Genomic DNA, 19,213 nt, shown 5'->3' on the forward strand with positions numbered 1-19,213 from the left:
ATCAAAACATTTCTTTTTTACTACTATAATTTTTTGACCTCACTTTCTTAATAGATTTGATTAATACTTAAGAGTAGTTAAATATTGCACCTCTTATATTTCAAATTCGTCATTCTTTTTAAAAAAGAATGGGAGTGAAATTCTTATCATAAAATGGTGAATAAAATATATTTTCAAATATTAAGTAAAATAAAGCAAATGAATATAAGAAAGAACATGACAACAATTTTTGGAGACTTTTGCAAGAAAAGAAAAGCTGGTTGGTTGGTTAGGTGCAGCGTAAGTAATTAGCTAGGATGGCGACACACAAGATCATTGCTCAACTCTAGTTATATTATGGCTACAAAATTGCCAACACATTGCTGAAAAATTCTAAGGTACACCTCCCAGGTTGAGTGACAAACAGTAATCCTCTGCCGCCGTTTCACTAATGAAGTGAAGCTTCTTGAACTCTAGCTTCTACTACTGCTAAAGTTTCTGTAATGGAATTGTAATATTTTAATTTCATTTGGAGGAAATTTGATCATCTTAAAAATGGCGTCTTTCCAGTTATTGAAGTCTCCATTCTCATTTTCTCAATCCAATCCTGATGTTTTTAGCACCATGGTCCGAAGGAGGTTTCTGCGTGTGAGGTTTCAGAGGAAAAATCCAATCTTGAATACATTTGTTGATACAAAGTTTAGGGTTTGTTGTAGAGTTCAAGACAGTGGAAACCAGAGTAGTAATGGTAATCTTTCTAAATTGAAATTTGTTTCAAAAAGCCTTTTTTTCTTTGATCAGAAAAATCCTTGTTTTTAGTGGTATTGGATATGATAACGTGTGTGACATGATTTCATTTCTAGCATATGTTTGCTTGTCCAGTTCCAATTATTTCAATTACTGGAGATATTGAGTTTGATGAAAATTGAGAGAGGTTGAATAATTTGTGGCTAGATCAGAAACCAAGTACTGATAGGTAAAGTGAAGTATCAGTTAATTGATTGCAAACAATTGCCTCCCGTTATGAGGTCCATAGGATTGATTGTCCTGGCCGTGATAATTAAGAGAAAACAGAAGAATTTGAAATATTTCAGGCAAAAGGGGAAAGCGTCAAACGTAGAATTAAATATTGGACGGGCTATTAGGTGAGCTATTTCCGTTGATCTATTCCAGAGTGATTGAACAATTCAGCTTTTGCTGGGAATTCCTACATATCTTAAGGTTGAATCCCTTAAAAATGTATTAAAACACAAAACGCAAGTCTTTGAAAGTTGCAGCAACTCTGGCTTCTCATTACAGAATATTTCTGAATGTTACTTGAATATACTCTTGATTTATTTAAGAAGAGCCTCAAATCCAGTGTTGGTGACTCACAGGTGAAGAACCTCCAGAGTCATTGTTCATGAAAGAGTTGAGAAGACGTGGCATGACTCCAACTTCATTGCTTGAGGAGACAAACACAAACATCAAAGAAGACGAGGAGACAATATCTAGGGAAGAAGATAGAGGCTTCTATAGAAGAAATGCACTCTCAACAGATTCTGGAAGAAATTTGACTAATCAAAGGGAGCAGTCTATGGCACTGAATAGTGAAGGCCTTGAGGTCGGCAGACTTCCTTCTCCTAATACATTATCTGAATTTAGTTCCAGATGATCAATAATGCCGTTCATTGTTAGTATGTATTTGGTGGTTCTTGAACTGATAATATTATGAGTTTCTCCCTTCACCTCGAATTTTTGGTCGCATTTTTTACTTGATATGTTTTGAAGAATAAAATATAGGAAAATTTGTATTTAAGAAGTATGACTTACCAAAAAGGAAAATAGGGCCTTTCTATTTTGGAACAGGAGTTGCAGTAATCAGCTTTTGAGAAAACAATCATATGAAAGATGTGCAAAGAGTTATTAAATATATTATTTTATACATTTTAATGAGTTGACATAATTTAAGTTCACTGTATATGGGTTTGTAACTGATGATCAGACATCTTAATTTGTTTTTTGTGTAGGGTCTGATTCCGCGGGCAAAACTTTTGCTTACTCTTGGGGGGACATTCTTTTTGTCATTTTGGCCGTTGATCCTCGCAACTATTGCTTCTTTCTCTGCTGTATACCTGGTAATTTATTTCGGGGATCTTTGTGTATGTTTCTGACATCTTTGGTTTAAAGGGGTAGCTGCAATTACTTAACTTGTGCATTTTATTTTTTTGCTATACCAAGTTTTTTGGGCTGCTTATCTTGGAATGACTTAAAAAAATCATCGAAGAATAAGAAAAAATATGTTTGTTCTCGTATGATACTTGTTTAGCTGTTCATTTGCCCTTTCTTTGGGGAGGAAGTAAGGTTTTTATTGATGAGCATCTGGAAGATGCAAAAATACAAAGTTACAAAAGTATAAGGCTCTCAACAAAAATACAGAGAGCCAACAAAATCTATCAGCTGATTTACATCATTAACATAATTCAATTTAATCCAACAAAAAGGATTTGTCAAACATCTTTACTTCATCTGGGTAATGTGCAAAGCCTTTCCATTGAAGCATTTGGAGCTTCTAACTGTTTTCTTTACTTTCCACAACCCCCAATTGGTAAAAGCTGTCTTTACGGAGTATGGTGTCACCCGATGAATACCAAGAATAGTGAGGAACATGTCCCAAATAATCCTGACAACTGTGCAGTGAAGAAATAAATGGTTGACATCCTCTACTTCAGTCTTGCACATGTTGCATCTGCTGCAAGTGTGAGACCCCTGTTCATGTGCCTTTTCTTTTAGCAGAGACATGTAGTCAACATGATATTAAATTTCTAAGTGTTATGGAGCATAGAGCTTTATCCTTATTTTACTATCTTGCAACCTAAATCTTTATATTGGTTCTAATATCGAGATTTAGGAAATTACTGGTGTGCCTGCTTTATCATTGTAGCCATCATGAGACGAGGAAGGTATATCCTAGTGATAAGGATCCTTCACCTGTAATCTTATGGTTGGTGGGTTGGTCACTAAGAGAAGGAAGTGGGAAAGGGCTATTTAATTAGGGGAAACTTTGGGGGATGGGCTTTACCTCATCAAAAAATAAACGGGAAAATAAATAAACTTATATAATAGTTGTGAAACGTATCGTGATTGTTTTGAGGTATTATGATTGTTCTAAGTAGAAAAATTTAGAGATGATGATTAAAGCGCAAAAAACAAAAAAAATTAAAAAAGAAAAAGAAAAATGAGCCAAAGAAAAATATCCAGCAAAAATGTGGCCAAACAAAGGTAGTACTCCAGATTGTATTCTCATCAATTCAAACTATGTGATGAGTACACATATATTATAAAAGTTAGGATCACAAATGGCATGATATGGACCTCCAAGAAAGCAGGGGAAAAAAGGAATTATACCAAAAATAAAATTCAGGAAAGAAACTAAAACAGGTACACGAGTTAAACGTACCTCACATGTTATTTGGTTTTGTGGAGGTTATATTTGAAGCGTGTTGAGCCCACTAATTCTCGTTTCCTATGCTTTTGGATGTATTATGATCAGCTGCCAGTTTTATTGATATTCCTGATTTACCATTGACTGCTTCCTTCTCTTTTGGCAGTATTTTGGACCTCAATTTGTCCACGATGCAAGCAACAGACTTGGTCCACCACCATATATTGATCCTTATGTACTACTCGAAGAAGAGAGGATATCACAGACAGCTCCGCCTCTAAATTGAGTAGCTGCTTGTTTCATAAAGTTAGACCCGTTCAAGTGTTAAGTAAAGGCTTCTATCTCATTTTCTGGTTGGACATTACCGTGATACCTAGATGATACTCATGTTGACTGAGAAATCTTATTTCTGTGACTGTAAAATTTGTAAAAAATGTGAACCAGATAAGATTTCCCATTCTGAAGCACATACTGTATATTCTGTATATTGATCCCTTCGATGGGAAGTCCCCAGAAATTCGTTAGAAGTCAAGCTTGATATGATAGCCCACGAGTTAGATGAGAGTGAGAGTCTCAGTCGATAGGATACTCTTGATTTTTTTCAACATGCTTCAATGAAGATAGTGATTCTATGTACTTGATGGTACTTGAAATTTTAATGCTATAGTTATAATATTAATGTGAAAACTTTATTCTGGATAGGATCAATTTATCAATTGAAGGTGTTCATCAGTCCTAAATTAGTACTTTTCTCATCCCAGTTGCACGATTGCTGAAAGAGTAAACTGTTTGAATTGATTATGAAGTGTTTAGGGAAAAATGTTTAGAAGGGAAATAATTTCCTTGCAAGTAGTCAAATTCTGTGTGCAATAAAATATAATCTCATATCATTGGATCCAAATGAAACCTATAGCAACATTTCATAACAAGTATTAACTGTATCAAACTATTGCAACACTGTAACACCAAAGCTAGGAAATAAGTCTTACAACATAGTACAAATGTTTATGCCTTTAAGTAAGTAAAGGAAAACTGTCCTGTATGTCACTAAATATAAATAAAAGGAAGGTTGAAAGATGGAGATTTTTTCTTCCATCCTTATTCTATACACATTAGTCACAGGAACTTCAAGACTCAGATTTAAAGAGCTGGAATTTCTGAAGAGACTTGATAAGGCCTTGAACAGATCCAGCAGCAGCAAGGAGCGAGATAATCAAGCACACAAGACTCAATATCTTCAACCAAATCCAGGTAAATGAATATTTAGGAATCTTGGCTTGTGCAATGTACATTTGAATTGGGAAATAGACAGTGAGTGGCCAAAATGAGGCTGCTCCCAGAAGCCCGACGAAATCGTTGAAGAATGGGAATAGCATGGCTAATATGGTTGTGAATATCACATATGCAGTTCTCCACACCAGCCTGTAAAAACTGAAAGGGAACAGCCCCAAGGGTGAAAGGTTAATCATATATTCTCTTGTTATGAATTTACTTTCTGGCCATTTCTGTTTGCTCCAACCTTCTACAAATGCAAATATTGGTTGACAGAACACCTGCAAACATATTATCAAACTGAGCTTGACATTGGATTTAAACTGATCTGTTATGTTAGACACTAGACGTGTCACGCCTGTACCAAGGATATGACCAAGCGGTCAAAGAAATGGGATAAAAACCATAGGGGACCAGAGTTCAAATCCCAGCAGAATCAAAATACGCTAGGTGATTTATTCCATCTGCCTAAGGACCCTTGTTTCCGAACTCATCACTTCAATACATAGACAAACACATTCCTAGTCACCGGGCTAGATTTATCCGGTATTTGTGCTGGTATAAGAAAAGATAGGGAAAAAAATTACTAGAGATGTTTGTTATGTTTGATGTTACCTGGTAAGCTCCAACAAGATGAACGACAATGCAGACATTAGCGAAATCAACAAGCCAGAAAGGTTCATAGAAACCGAATCCTGTTAAAAAGTTTCCAGGAGCTTTGTTTCCAAATGCAGCATACCCAATAAGTCCACAGAGCATGTAAAATATTGTTGACACAGAGATACCAATACAGCTAGCCCTTTTCATGTACTGATTCTCTCTTGGATGGGATTTCAGTGTGTCCTGTTGATTCAGTTGGTCACAAAACATTATTAAGTGGCTAGATAAAATAGTTTAGAAAACTGGTCTTAGCTAGTGGTTGTTAAGAGAAATATGCATTGCCTGAATTTCAATAAGAACAGTAGAGAAAGCATAGGCAAAGGCAATATCTCCAAGAGCAGAGAAGGTGTTCCACATCTTGTCTGTGCCTGACAATTCCTTTTCAATTCGTGTTCCTGTTAAGCTCGTGTCTCCATTTACTCCATCATCTTCCATGTCAGATAACAAAACATTTGTAAACCATCAAGAAAAAGAAAAACATTAAAAATAAAGGCTTAACTTTTATACGCTTAACACTGTGAAAAACATTACACTATGCGATCACCTTTTACAGCAGGTTGATTGTGTGTAATTTTTTTTTTTTTTTTACACTGTCAGTGAATAGAATATAAAGCTTAAAAATTAAGAATAGAACATGTTGGAAATGATACTAACTTGCAATCTTGGCAATAGAGAGACCAAGTCCAATGAAAGAATAAGCAAAAGACATAACAGCAGCAATGAGGGAGAGAAATGAAAGCTTGTGAAAGTTTGGGATTTGGCTTAGAATAATTTGGAAAATCCCAAATATAATTATGAAAGGATTATTTGACTCATGACAACCAGCAGCATGACCATGCTTATGAAAGCAATTTGATCTTTTAATTGCCCTGAAAGAAAAACATAGAATTAATCATGAATGATTATGATTGTGTACTAAACAAATTAGCCTATAAAAATTGTACTATAAAAATATTCTTACACCATGCTGATGGATGTGGTGATTGCATATCCAATGGTTATGCCAACAAGATTACTATATTGAGCTATTCCACATAGCTGAACTTTCATTCCTCCTGCATCCGTAGAAAATAATACGGCACAATAAATATTTAGAGATCTGTGAATCTGAATCTCGTTTATACTTTATACAATGCAAAATCTCTAATAAGGGATGTTTGAACTACTACTACTTTGAGAAAAAGAAAAAACGTTCATTGCTTCTTACTCTAAGTGCAGCTAATCTATGTGTTGGAGCATGAGGCACATGAACCCATGCTTCTCTTTATATACCATATATAATAATATTATTGACATTATTTAAATATACAAGTGTGCATTCAAGCTCAAAGAATACTATGGTTCAATAATTATTGGGTACGCCTTTACATTTGAAGTTAGAGTTTTTGTTCTCAGTTATCAGTTTTAGGCATGTCTAGTGCCCCTCTTGCGTTTTTATTAAGTATTTTTTCTTTTTTCCTTTATTTTTTTATTGGTTTATTCATTCCACATTCTCAAATCTAACAAGTTGAAATCCTCATCTCCCTTTGTCATCACAAAATTTTAAATAATTAAAATTAATAGCAGTGGATAATGTAGCATGGTTCAATGATCTTAGTATTTTTGATATGGAGTATAGCTACATATGTTATAAATCAATAAATTTATAAGAAAAAAAAATTAATTTTAACCTATAATTTCTAAATGCTAATGGATTCATGGAAAGAATTTTTAAAGGCTGAACCCGTCAAATATAAATTTTAAATTCACCTCCTTATAATAGTGCACACATCTTTTTGGAATCCTGGATCCGCCTTTGACGTTGACAATGTATTTTCATGATCATCGACACTGCTGCTTAGCTATACATGTATTTTAGTATGTTTACATGCCATTTTTCATCATGAAATACGCAACTATTTAGAGTGCATTTATTTTACTTAATGAACTCGGGTGTAATTATTCGTACTCTTTAAAACATTTTATGTCCTCCTTCATGTTAAGATTTGTCCCTTGTCGATCCATTTTTTCTTTAAAATAAAAATAAAAATAGAAAAGGACAATAACTCATTGAGAAATGGTTAAAATTGTAGTCAGAAACAAAGAATGGGACGGCAAAGTCTAGGCAGAAACATAACGAAAGAAGATAAGTGAATCATTAATGAAATCCTTATCACCAACAATGGCTTTATGCAAAGAATACTCAATTGTAATTAATGACCACAACCAACAACCCTTCTCTTTTTTGTTCTCCTGGGAAATTGACGTGCCTGATTTTTGGTCTAAAAAGATTAATGTGGCACATTATTTTTTTTAATTATGGTCTAAAATATATTTTTATATTTTAACACTATTTAATTTTGTTATTTTCATTTTATCTTGAATGAAATAACTTGTTAGGATCCACATTACGGCTCAAGTTTTATTTTGTTTCTTAGCCCCATAAAATCAAATTAAATTAGTGTTATTTTTCTCTTATTTTTTGAAGACCTTAAAAATTGTTAGATTTTGCGGATCTATGACCAAAGATACATTTCAAAGACAATGTCAAATATTCCCGTTGACCATTATCGCTTCAACTGAAAAAGTATCAAAACTTGATTGTTTAAGCCGTTACAAATCTAACTTATCAAGCGAAATAATTAATGTTTAACTCAAAAACATGACCAAACTCTTACCTCGAGAAACATGCATCTTAAAGATAAATGTCACATTGATCTCAGCACGTAAAAATAAATACATTCAACATAACACAAATTTTCGATGCGTTGGAAACGAAAACAACACAATCGTAATATTTTTTACACTGTCAATAATGCATAGAATTCGTACCGAGATGGGAACGAACAGCATCCATATAGGTGTAGTTGCGAGAGCCATCAGGGGCGCGATAACAGTCAGCAAGAAGGAGAGAAGTGAACCAAGTTATGACTGAGAAAGCAACGAGAGCAACTGGTCCTGCTATCCATCCCAACTGTGCTGTAGCCCATGCCAAAGATAACACTCCTGATCCTATCACCGCTGTTATGATATGGGCACTTGTAGTCAATACCGTTCCTGTAATTTCACAAAATTAATTATAATCACTTTGCTTTTAATTTGCAAAAAATCTCACTAAGATTTTGCAGAAGCCAAAATATTTAGTAACGGTGTTGCTCAAAACCAACTTTCATGTCTGGCCATCATATCCATAGGTATCGAATAACACCGCTCAACAAGGCACAGAATTCGCCTATTTTTTTTTTAAATATAATGTAAATAGAATTCACCTACTTAATTCCCATTTCTTTGGGTTTCTTTTTTTGAAACAATCTTCAGCTACATCCTTTTAGTAACTTTTTCTATCTCCTTGTCTTTTTTTCTCTTTTATGTGTTTGAAGATTCTTCTTGTCGCCTCCTGAGTGAATTTTGCAACATTTTTCATAAGTGCATGTGAAAAAGATGATCTGAGAAAAGAAAAAGTTTTTTGTATGGATTTGCATGATAAAATCTGACTTATAGAAATTTCAAAGATTTTCTAAGAATGCATGTATACGGAGAGATAAGAGGGATTGCTCAGATAGTCAGTAACAATTCCACGCAGATTGTGAGTTTGAATCACTTCCAACAAAAGGGATTAAAGGGGAAATCAAAGGGGAGGGAGGAGTTAAAAAAAGAGAGTATATATATGAAGAGGAATCTAGTGAGAAGTGTTTGAAAAGGGCAAAAAAACAAGGAGGAAAAAAAAGTGAAGGGATACAAACCAGTTCGTTTGGGGCGACCATCATCATCAAACTTGGAAGTATCATCAAATCCTCCTCCCATTGAAACACTTAAACTCCTCTCCATTTCTACTCTCTTCACTCTCTCTCTCTCTCTCTCTCTTCTTTCTTTTAATGCTAAAACTGGTCACATAAAGAGAAAATGGCAGTCATATATGTCTTATTTATATACACTGGACAACCAACACACTAAAAGATTCTAAAAGGGGCTTGGATTCTTTAGTGATGTAATAAATGGAACTGTGACGTGAGGCTTGTTTTTCAAGTTTTTTTTTTTTTTTGTCTATTTCTTAAGTTTGTAGTAAATGTGACCGCTAACTCCGGTTGAATTCAATACACCTTTTACTATTTTTTTACTTTGCGTAGAATTCAGAATCCATTAAGTACAATATTACAATTTCAGTAATTCCTTTTTCTCCTTTCATATGTCAAACAGTGTAATGATGATTAAGGCAAGGGCCATGCAAAATGCGGGTTAAGCACCAGATTTCAGGAAGAAATCATAGCCAGATTTATAATTAGTAATTGAAAAATAGCCACAATCGAAATTTAGCCATTTTTTCATATCGGGAAAAAATCCAGCATAATGTGCTGGAGTTCCAACATAATATGCTGAAAGTTCATAACGCATGAACTCCATTAATGTCCATCATATTATGCTGGAACAAATTTCCGTGTGCGGTAGTTCCAACATAATATGCTGGAAGTTTATACGCAAGAGCTCCATAATCCAGTATATTATACTAAAACTTTCCATGTTTCAGCAAAATAATGGTTATTTTCAATAATTTTACAAACGTCGACTATTTTTTTAATTACCAATCCGAAAACTGGATAGCTCAAACTATTTTCTCCTAAATTTCTTGGTCTTAAGGGTATAAATTACGTAGGTCACCATCTACACATAGGAAACTTGATTCGTCGTCATTCAAAATTCGTGTAAAACTCAAACGTGTGACCATATATTATATCAAAACCTTGAATTTTTTAACATATCCTATATAACAACAAATGTACCACATTTGTCGTAGTCGGTTTTTTGCTTTTTTTTTTTTTCCATTTCTCATAGGATATATTTTATGTTAAAAGGATTGGATGTTTTTCCTTTTGAAAAATAGTCGAGGTCGCTTTGTTGCTTAAATTTGGCATTAAAGATCTAATTATTCTTGTAGAAGTCAATCTTTTGCCAAATTAAGCAATAAGGAATTAAGGATCAAGTAGTGCTTCCAATGTTATGCCAACATTGAGGCCCAATTTCACTTTAACAGGCGAGCCGAGGTTGGTTTAAGTGGTAGCATCTTGACCTTAATTTTACGAGTTAGTGATCAAATCATGCTAGAAAGCTAAGTGAACATCACCGCTCGATAACTTATGTCTCTCTCGGGTGGTGAAATATCTTTATTACCAATTGACTGAAAGTTCAAATCACATGAATGATAAGTAAAAATATTATTAATTAATCCTCGTGGAGTAATGCTGCACACAACATTCATACGCTAATTTAACATTACTCCCTCCGGTTCACTTTAAATGATTTTTTAGCCTTTTTTTATGGTCCACAATATTTGATTTTTTCATATATCAAGAAGGAATTAACTTCTTCTTTCCAAAGTTGCCCTTGAACTAAAGAACCTAAGAGTAGTTTGTTATAATTCCAATGAGCAAATTAAGATTAATATGGTCAATTTCATTGTTAATTAATGCTAAAAGGTAAATTCTTTAATGTGTGTGAAAAACGCCAAAAAATCACTTATAGTGGACCGGGGAGTATAGATTTCTTATACTTCTTTTACGTGATGGAACTGCTTATATATATATATATATATATATATATATATATATATATATATATATATATATATATATATATATATATATAGTTTGTATTAAAACAGACGAAACAGTATTTTATTGCTGAATGCTGAAGATAAATAAAGAAAGAAAAGAAAGCATAATTCCCCTTCATCTTAGGACTGTCTCCTTAAATGGTGCAAAGGAGGGAAGTCAATGCGGATACCTTAAAACACAAGCAATGTCGTAATTAGAATGATATCCTCCGCCGACAAGTGTGCACGTCCTGGTTGACGTTCCATGCTTTATTTCACCAAAACTCAGGTAGAAATGCACCATAAAAGTCGGTGAAATTAAAGATCAAAGATTTTTTTTTTTTTTTTTTTTTGTTCTTTTCTATGTTCTTAATGGTGCGTGATATGTGCATTGAGTTTAGGAAATTTTTCCAATTAGAAGAGAACTACTCTTATATGTAATAAAAATTCATTTAAAAAGTAATATGAAATGAAAAGAAAGGGAAAAAGAAGCACAAAATCCTGGCATGCACTTTAAAGATTGTGTTTCTCTCTCTTTTTTTTTTTTCGTAGTAGAAATCTCAATATCTATAGTTATATGAACTTTTCGTTTGTTATTAGTATAGTACAATGTTGGAATATTATGTTGTTTACAAGTATTTTGTGGGACCTGCTTTGAGGATGAACAATTCAACTTTGAGTAGATTAAGGACATATCCCTATAGAAGATTGCGTTGTGTTTTGGATTTGGTGTTTAATATGTGGCGTAAAAGTTACTTATTTAATTATTTTGTAAATGTTAAAAGTTCATTCAATTTGTAGAGAATTTATCCAAAGAACACTTCTGACATAAGCTAAAATTTATAGTTTTTTGAAACTGCAATTTAGTTTTAAAAGTTAAACCTCATTTCGAAGGCAAATTTGCTTATTATCGAATCTAAGAATTTTTTTTTTGTTTTAGGTTGATTTATTATGTTTATATTAATGTTACTAGAAAGTAAGAAATTATATACATAATTTCTGTTAGAAGAATATTTTCTTTCTCTAAACCATATTCTCCTCATCCACCGAATCCCAGAACCCTTAATTGGAAAATACTATCATTATTAATTATTTTTTAAAATGTGAACAATCTCATTCACCGTCAATCTCAAAAAGAACGATTTAGTTCTTTGGTCCTATTTAATTTTAGGGAAACTTTCATAAAGAACTGCAGTTTAGAGTCTAATTATCATGCGTAACTATAGTTTGCCTAATTACCATTTAATTGTTACCAGCTTGCATCACTTGTATTCAGACGCAGAACAAATACATTGTGTGTCAATTGTATTCGTTCGCGCAACGAATACAACCAATGTAAAATATAGGGCGGTACAAATGATACAACCTGTATACAGAGGCGGAGCCAGAATTTACAGCTTATGGGTTCGAGATTCGAATCATTTTTAAGATATTGGGTTCTAAATTAATAATTATACATATTTAATAAATTTCGTAAAACAAATACAGTATTTAAACCAAAGCTACTGGGTTCGGTCGAACCCGTAACTTGCTCTCTAGCTCCGCCCTTGCATGTATTGACTATATTTGTTCACGCAACGAATACAACCAAGGCAAAATACATAAAATAAAATGCTTGAGTCGAATACATGGGCATATACAAATGATACCACTTGTATCAACTGTATTCGTTCGCGTAACGAATACAACCAAGACAAAATATAAAAATACAGAAAATAAAATGCTCTTATTAAAAGTCAAACTTAAGACCTTTACTTACTAAGGGATGCTCTAACCAACTAAGCTATGAGAGCTTGTTGCTCTCTTGTTTCATTTCAAAACAATGATCTTTTATTTCGGTATTATATGTAGATTTCCTATAAAATCAAATATTGCTAAAGATGGTAATTTTTTTTAAAATATAATGACGAATGGTAAATACGGTATATGCTTACTGTATCGTGTAAATTTTCCAATAAACATACACTTCTACTTGTTCTCGTGGTAATAGCCTCCACAGTACTTTCTCCGATCCACAATAAATAATTATTTTACTTTTTATTTTGGTCCAAAATAAATGTCCATTTACATAATCAAAAAGGAATTAATTTTATTACTAATTAAGGTTAATTTAGTAAATACATATTTTTTTCTCTAGGAGTTCATATTTCCTTAATGGGTGTGACAAAGATAAAATGGTCCCTTATTGTGGACCGAAGAGAGTAATAGTTTACCAATTCTTTTTTAGGCAGACCAAATTGGTCCGTAAAAAGAGTTTTGACTTGTGCAAAATCTAACCTATTATAGACGTATTTCCAAACATAAATTGGATAAATTGGCGGTTTACATTTATGTTTGACATCCTAGTTACAACCACATAGGTCTAAGACAAAGGATCCAGCTTCGACCTCGCGGGATTTAATTCAGTAGATGTAAAAGGGCCTAAACCCAATTATTGTGTATACTATTTGTTTCCGAGAGTAGCTGTAATTGGGAGATTGCATTGAAGCTTTACTATTCGGCCATTTAACTCGCAGGTTGCACCCCGCTCCATGCACGACGATCATCATCATCGTCTGTCCTATGGCTGTGATTATTCTGCAAGTATGATATGCCTGTCCATACTCCTCGAATAAGCAAGATACTAGCAAAAATTACGCTCCCGAGGGTGCAAAATACCTGGAAACCAAAGTAAGGGACTATTCACTATAAAAAGGAAGTCCTCCAGACCAAGGGAACTAACGAGTGAAAAAAGACAAGATGGTACACTTATTTTCATACTGATTACGAGGAACTCAATTCACTAATAAGTGTTTAATCAACAAAGACAAGGACCTATTTTCACACTGCGGAAAATGCTCAAGTAAAGATTTGATTAGTAATGGTGCATAGGTCTAAGCAAGAGTATAATTGAAAATATTCTCATGCTGCACAGCCTAAGATGAAGTAACATCCTACTAAAGCTTCAAAATGTTTTCAATTCTGTCAGAGAATGAACCAAAAATCAATACTGCGAGCAAATGAATCATCAAATGAAGTCCATGTCAATTTTGAAGTAAGAGTCCTTATTTGGTTTAAAGCGCTCAGACAATTTGAGTCTTCTAGACCGTGTTATGATGACAGCTATGTGCAGTACAGATAAGTTAATCTTTTCTCATATCTGTTTGATCAGAAGATGTACAAAACGAGTGCGCGCCTGCACACACACACATATAAAATGCAGCGAGCACAAGACCCATTCAGCTTGAAAGAGTAAAAATGCTGAATAATTAAAAAATTTGAAGCTCAATGTATTAACTGAAGACCTACATGCCCAGAGGACGTGTCAAAAGAAGACTATAGAATAGAAAGTACATTACGAAGTAAGGTACCACATTGCACACAAGAACAGAAAATTAGTGGAAGAATTACCTCAAGAACCGCCTTGGATAGCCACAAAAATGTCAAAATTATAACTCCATTAACAGAAAATGCCACCTACATCCAATAATCACTGTTACTAACTCAACAACCAGCCAATGTGGAAAAATGTCAAGCTTTAGATATTCATACAAACAGGAAATATCATTGGGAAATCAGAATAGAATATGAAGGTTGAGGATCACTCTCTTAGAGATTGCTAAATTGGAATAAGACCGAAAATCCATGAAAAGAAAATTGAATAAGAAGCTAATATATGGTCCGTTTAAAATGAGAAGCTAATAAATTCTTAAGCTGGGAATTTAAAAAATAAAAATAAAAATTGCATCGAGTGTGAGATAGCATAATGAATTATTGAATAAAGAGCTTATAACTCCTTACATAGGGACTAAGGAAATTAATGCAGGATACGTTAGCTAACATGTGGATTGCTTAGTCCCCTCCATCTATTTCCACCGAAAGGGTTGTCTACATCGCACCCCTTGAGGTGTGGCCCTTCTCCGGACCCTGCGTGAATGCGAGATGCTTTGTGCACCAGGCTGTCCTTAATCTTCTGATTCCTCATGGAGAAATATTCCCTCATTTTCTTGTTCATCAATTCTAATCTACTGAGAGCTGATCAGCTAGTATTCAATTGAGAGAACAATGCAGCTAACCATGTGATATACAGTACAAAAGCAGGTGTTCGATTTGCTATTGAGTTGATACTTAGATGACATAAAGAAACCGGGACTTTTCAAATCAAAGAGAACCAAAAAATCATCTGAGAAAACATTAAAAAAGAATCTTCTTGATAACTTGTGAAAATGTTAAATTAGTAGAGATCTTACACATTTAAAGCAAAGCACTGTTTTCTATATGTAAACAAGAAACCTAATACAATTAACTGTGTATAAATATAGGACTAAATATCGACAGATGGAGGATGAACTTAAGAGTGATCTCTGGAAGACATTCGTGCCAAACAGATTTTAAGATTATTCTCGTGGATAATTAATTACCAACATAATTTCACATCAGCATTTCTGCCATGTTACACATTGATTGGGATGCTAATTCTCCATTGCAAGGATGAAGTAAAGGTCCATTTATCCACACAGATGACTTTAAGATCATTACAGTGTCTAGTAACATGCATGGTATCACTGTAACTTCATTTGCTATATCACTCGTCAAAGAACGTGAATATACACACAACCTTCAGTCTTCCACCAATAACATGCTTGTGCAAGATGACAGTATTTTCTTCAACAATAACCAAGTCAACTTCCTTATTTATTTATTTTTTTGAGAATGGTAACAGAAAAAATAAAATTTTTTTTTGACTTCCTTATCTTAACTTCCTTAACATCATCTCTACTTAAATTATAGTATTATCTAAACTTCCTTAGAGAGCAAACATTCACATTTGCACATATTGCAGCTGAAAGAGTTAACATTTTAACTCTATCATACTAAAAAGGGGCTTTCCATATTCGGTACAGTTGATCATAAAAATCCAAATGGATTCACAGTGGCCCTCTGTGTGACGTGAATCCAGCAGGACCCCCGAGATCTTGCACCTTTTGAGTCATTAAGATCCATATAAACATGCAATACCCATCCACCGCCATTCCCAAAGATATGCCTTTAAAGATGCATCATTCTTCGCAGGCTAAACTTGCTAGGATATTAGGTAACATTTGGTAAGCAAAGACTGGTATTTTATTCTTATGCTATCAGGTTTTATAACGAGAGAATAAGAAAATTATAGCCATATTGGAGAGAAGAAACTCAAGGTACTTTGAAATTAAAGGGAAATCAATCAGTATGATAAAGTAAAGGTGTGCTATTTGTTGGTGAAAGAAAGAATCAGATGATGCTAAAAATCTTATATAATTTGTAGGCACCCTAGCACCTTATAGAACTGATAAGGGAGGCAACTGTGGTTTTTGTAAGCATCATTCAAGACTAGCAGGGACACTTTTCTCTTTCTATCGCACTATCTACAGCACTATCTTAGTTCTGTGATGCTTAGTGCTATTGAAATAATCTTTTACCAATCGAAAAAAAAGGAGGAGCTAAATCTAGCCGTTATAAAGGACAAAGTATCAGGACAATGAAAAGCATTGCATCCACGAAAGAAAATCAATGAATTCCTATAATCGGAGTGTTAGTGGGCTGAGTAAAAGTTAATAATGTCGATGACGATGTTCTCAAATCAAATCACCATTCAAGATGGAAAAAGAAAGACTTGTAGAAAGTTTAAGCACCTAACATGTATACCGAATCAGGTGATCATCTTGCTACTCTATCTCTGTTTTCCTTTGGTTTTTCTCTCACAATGTCACATTTTTAATGCACGTCTAATCCATTAGTTTTCCTTCTTTGCGACTAAAAAAATTCAATTCCATGTGGATTTTCTCGAAGAAATATGATACAGTATATTTTAATAGTACGAGCTAAATATTAGCATTGGAATGAATCGAACCTGAGCAGATTGGAACGAGTATAAAGGATTCATATAGTCGACCCCAAATAATTGGGGACCGAGACATAGTTGATTGAATGATTCATATAAAACGGAGCTCAATATCAAAGTTATTATTCTAAACTCATTGAAAGCTTGATTTAGAGATAAAAGATTCGATTTTTCTTCATGTTGAACAGTGAAAATGAGATTTAAGCAGAAGGATACCAATTGACTGGAAATTGAAACAGGCAAAACGGACCGGACAGCTTTCCTAGCTTTTCGAGAAAGCTTTTTGAAAACGCTCTGAACAAATTTAACCAGCAGATCTAAACTTCGATCCTCCTCTTCTTCGTCTTCATCATCGTCATCTTCATACTCTTCATACTTATAGTCTCCACTCACAACGCTGCCTCGATCACGCCTCCAGTTTCGTGAATCCCCAGCCAAATCATCACTTCCCTATAAATAAATAAAAAACGAATTAGAATTAAAAGGGTCTAAATAAAGAGGAATGGACCTAAAGAACTCATATATCCGATTCTAATTAAATAAAGTTGAATTTTTATTTTTTATATATAAGAAAAGGCTGGATAGGGAGGAATAAACAAGAAGACCTGAGGAAAATTGGAAATGCGGCGTCTTGAGGCTTGAAGGTGAAATGTAGAGACGGGGCGGAGGTTAATAAGAAGATGGGTGAATTGGGGATGGTAATTTTTGTAGAGAGGAAACTGAAAATGATGAAGAGATTTTATAGTGAACTCCATGAAAATGAGTAGCAGTTGTATTGGTGAACATCTAAAAAGAGTCGCAGGTTCTGTTGCCAACTTTTTCCCCCATTTTTTCTCTTTCTTGGGCTCATTAATTTAAGGGACCTTAATTTAAACTCAGTAGTGTACAAAGTCGAAATGAAGGTATTGATAATATCTATTTAACCAGTAAATTTGCTATAAATATGACACAATTTGAGAAAACTCTGTAAATACCAAAATTATAAATTAGATAAAATCATCATTTCTTTGTTGTATTCATGTAAGAGAATTCTATTTAACTCTTACACGAAGCCTTGAATGATTAAACACGGAGGGACAAAAATTAATATATATATATATATATATATATATATATATATATATATATATATATATAAAATTCCCTTAACTTATTCGAGTGTTTAAATTTTATATTTTGATACTTCTTGGTGAAAATTTTAGCTCTGCCACTATTTATAGCATCAGTAACCAAGTTATGAATCAATTATGTATTGCAAATAGGTTGGTGCAAGAAGTTTATTACTTGAGTTATAATATATATAAGGACATCAATGAAGCAGCTATATTGCAAATGGCTAGAAGATGAGACTGCGTTATACCTTCTTAAGAGAACACACTCAGGCCTCTTATTAGATTCCATAAATCAATTGATTTATCCCTACTGCTCCAACTTCCAACTCAAAGGTTATTCCAGGCGAAAGGAAGATCAAATCAATAAAAACATTCAAAATTATGATTTTACTTTGCTGATCTTCATGGTAAAAATTTGCATAACTTAAAACAATATATTACTATGTAACTTGGTTTAATTTTATATCGCAGTTAATTATATGTACATCTTCTAAAACATAGTTATCCAGCTTAAGGAAGAAAAACTATAATTCAAACATATCAAATGAAAAGCACACCAAGATTTCTAAAAGGCTTAAAAGAATTAAAACGGATGCAATGATCTCACGCAAAAGAAATACTAACAAAGTAAATAAACAATAATTATGTTTGAAATAAAAGAATTACCAAAGATGCTTCTAAATACCAATCACCTATCTCAAAATTAATATGACAACGGAAGGCCACACAGGAGTATTACAAACCGGCAATTGTCTTTTTATACGTTAATTTCACTTCTTTCGTCTCCGTTGATTTCTTCTCCCTTTGGAGCCTTCGGAATTGTATACCATTAAAGAATGAAAAAGGGTTTAAAACATTTACAACATCCAGGTTGACTGCATAATATACAAAAATCTAAATTAGGAGCGGGAAAAGAATGGACAACCTGAGGGGACAATAGAAGTAATGGAGATACTTCACTGAAATAACTCAGTGACATTTATTAAAAAATTTACCTGGTATTCACAAGATAAATAATACACCAACAACATCTTCACAAAAAATAGTGGGAATAACTAAGAAACAGATGCACATCACTTGAATTTGTGAGTAAAAAGACGAAGAGAACTATAAAATTCTTTGTTAGCCTCCCATAGAAACTCCAATGAGCGCCGTTCCCCATCTCGACTCACAATAAATTAAATGGAAGGGGGAGCAATATAGTCCATGCATATGCGTTTTTTGGCAGAATTTCAACCGGTGTAACATTAGTGCATATTAATAGTAGTAACTGTTAATTATTGGGAAGGGGAAGAGATAATATATAGAGTAGCGTTCAGAGAAGATTGAAGCGGCATTTA

The 19,213-nt window shown here is 33.6% G+C and overlaps 3 protein-coding genes across 3 annotated transcripts; 1 reads left to right on the top strand and 2 right to left on the bottom strand.

Annotated features, from left to right (window-relative positions):
- The first annotated feature begins 322 nt into the window (after positions 1–322).
- Positions 323–4,102, top strand: LOC104118006 (uncharacterized). The gene is made up of 4 exons (XM_009629168.4): positions 323–727; positions 1,356–1,582; positions 1,989–2,096; positions 3,570–4,102. Exons 1-4 carry the CDS (start codon positions 535–537, stop codon positions 3,687–3,689), a joined length of 648 nt encoding a protein of 215 aa, XP_009627463.1. The 5' UTR covers positions 323–534; the 3' UTR covers positions 3,690–4,102.
- Positions 4,103–4,340: 238 nt separating this feature from the next.
- LOC104118005 (amino acid permease 6-like) lies at positions 4,341–9,191 on the bottom strand. Its single transcript, XM_009629167.4, has 7 exons — positions 9,058–9,191; positions 8,147–8,371; positions 6,297–6,390; positions 5,990–6,204; positions 5,618–5,763; positions 5,291–5,518; positions 4,341–4,956 (listed from the first exon to the last, which is right to left on the bottom strand). The coding sequence occupies exons 1-7, from the start codon at positions 9,140–9,142 to the stop codon at positions 4,531–4,533; spliced, it is 1,419 nt and encodes a 472-aa protein (XP_009627462.1). The 5' UTR covers positions 9,143–9,191; the 3' UTR covers positions 4,341–4,530.
- Positions 9,192–13,192: 4,001 nt separating this feature from the next.
- LOC104118007 (protein SHORT HYPOCOTYL IN WHITE LIGHT 1) lies at positions 13,193–17,643 on the bottom strand. The gene is made up of 4 exons (XM_009629169.4): positions 17,367–17,643; positions 16,978–17,211; positions 14,292–14,357; positions 13,193–13,559 (listed from the first exon to the last, which is right to left on the bottom strand). The coding sequence occupies exons 1-4, from the start codon at positions 17,514–17,516 to the stop codon at positions 13,407–13,409; spliced, it is 603 nt and encodes a 200-aa protein (XP_009627464.1). The 5' UTR covers positions 17,517–17,643; the 3' UTR covers positions 13,193–13,406.
- Between the last annotated feature and the right edge of the window lie 1,570 nt (positions 17,644–19,213).

This window comes from Nicotiana tomentosiformis, chromosome 1, assembly GCF_000390325.3.
Source record: "Nicotiana tomentosiformis chromosome 1, ASM39032v3, whole genome shotgun sequence".
NCBI classification, from domain to species: Eukaryota; Viridiplantae; Streptophyta; class Magnoliopsida; order Solanales; family Solanaceae; genus Nicotiana; species Nicotiana tomentosiformis.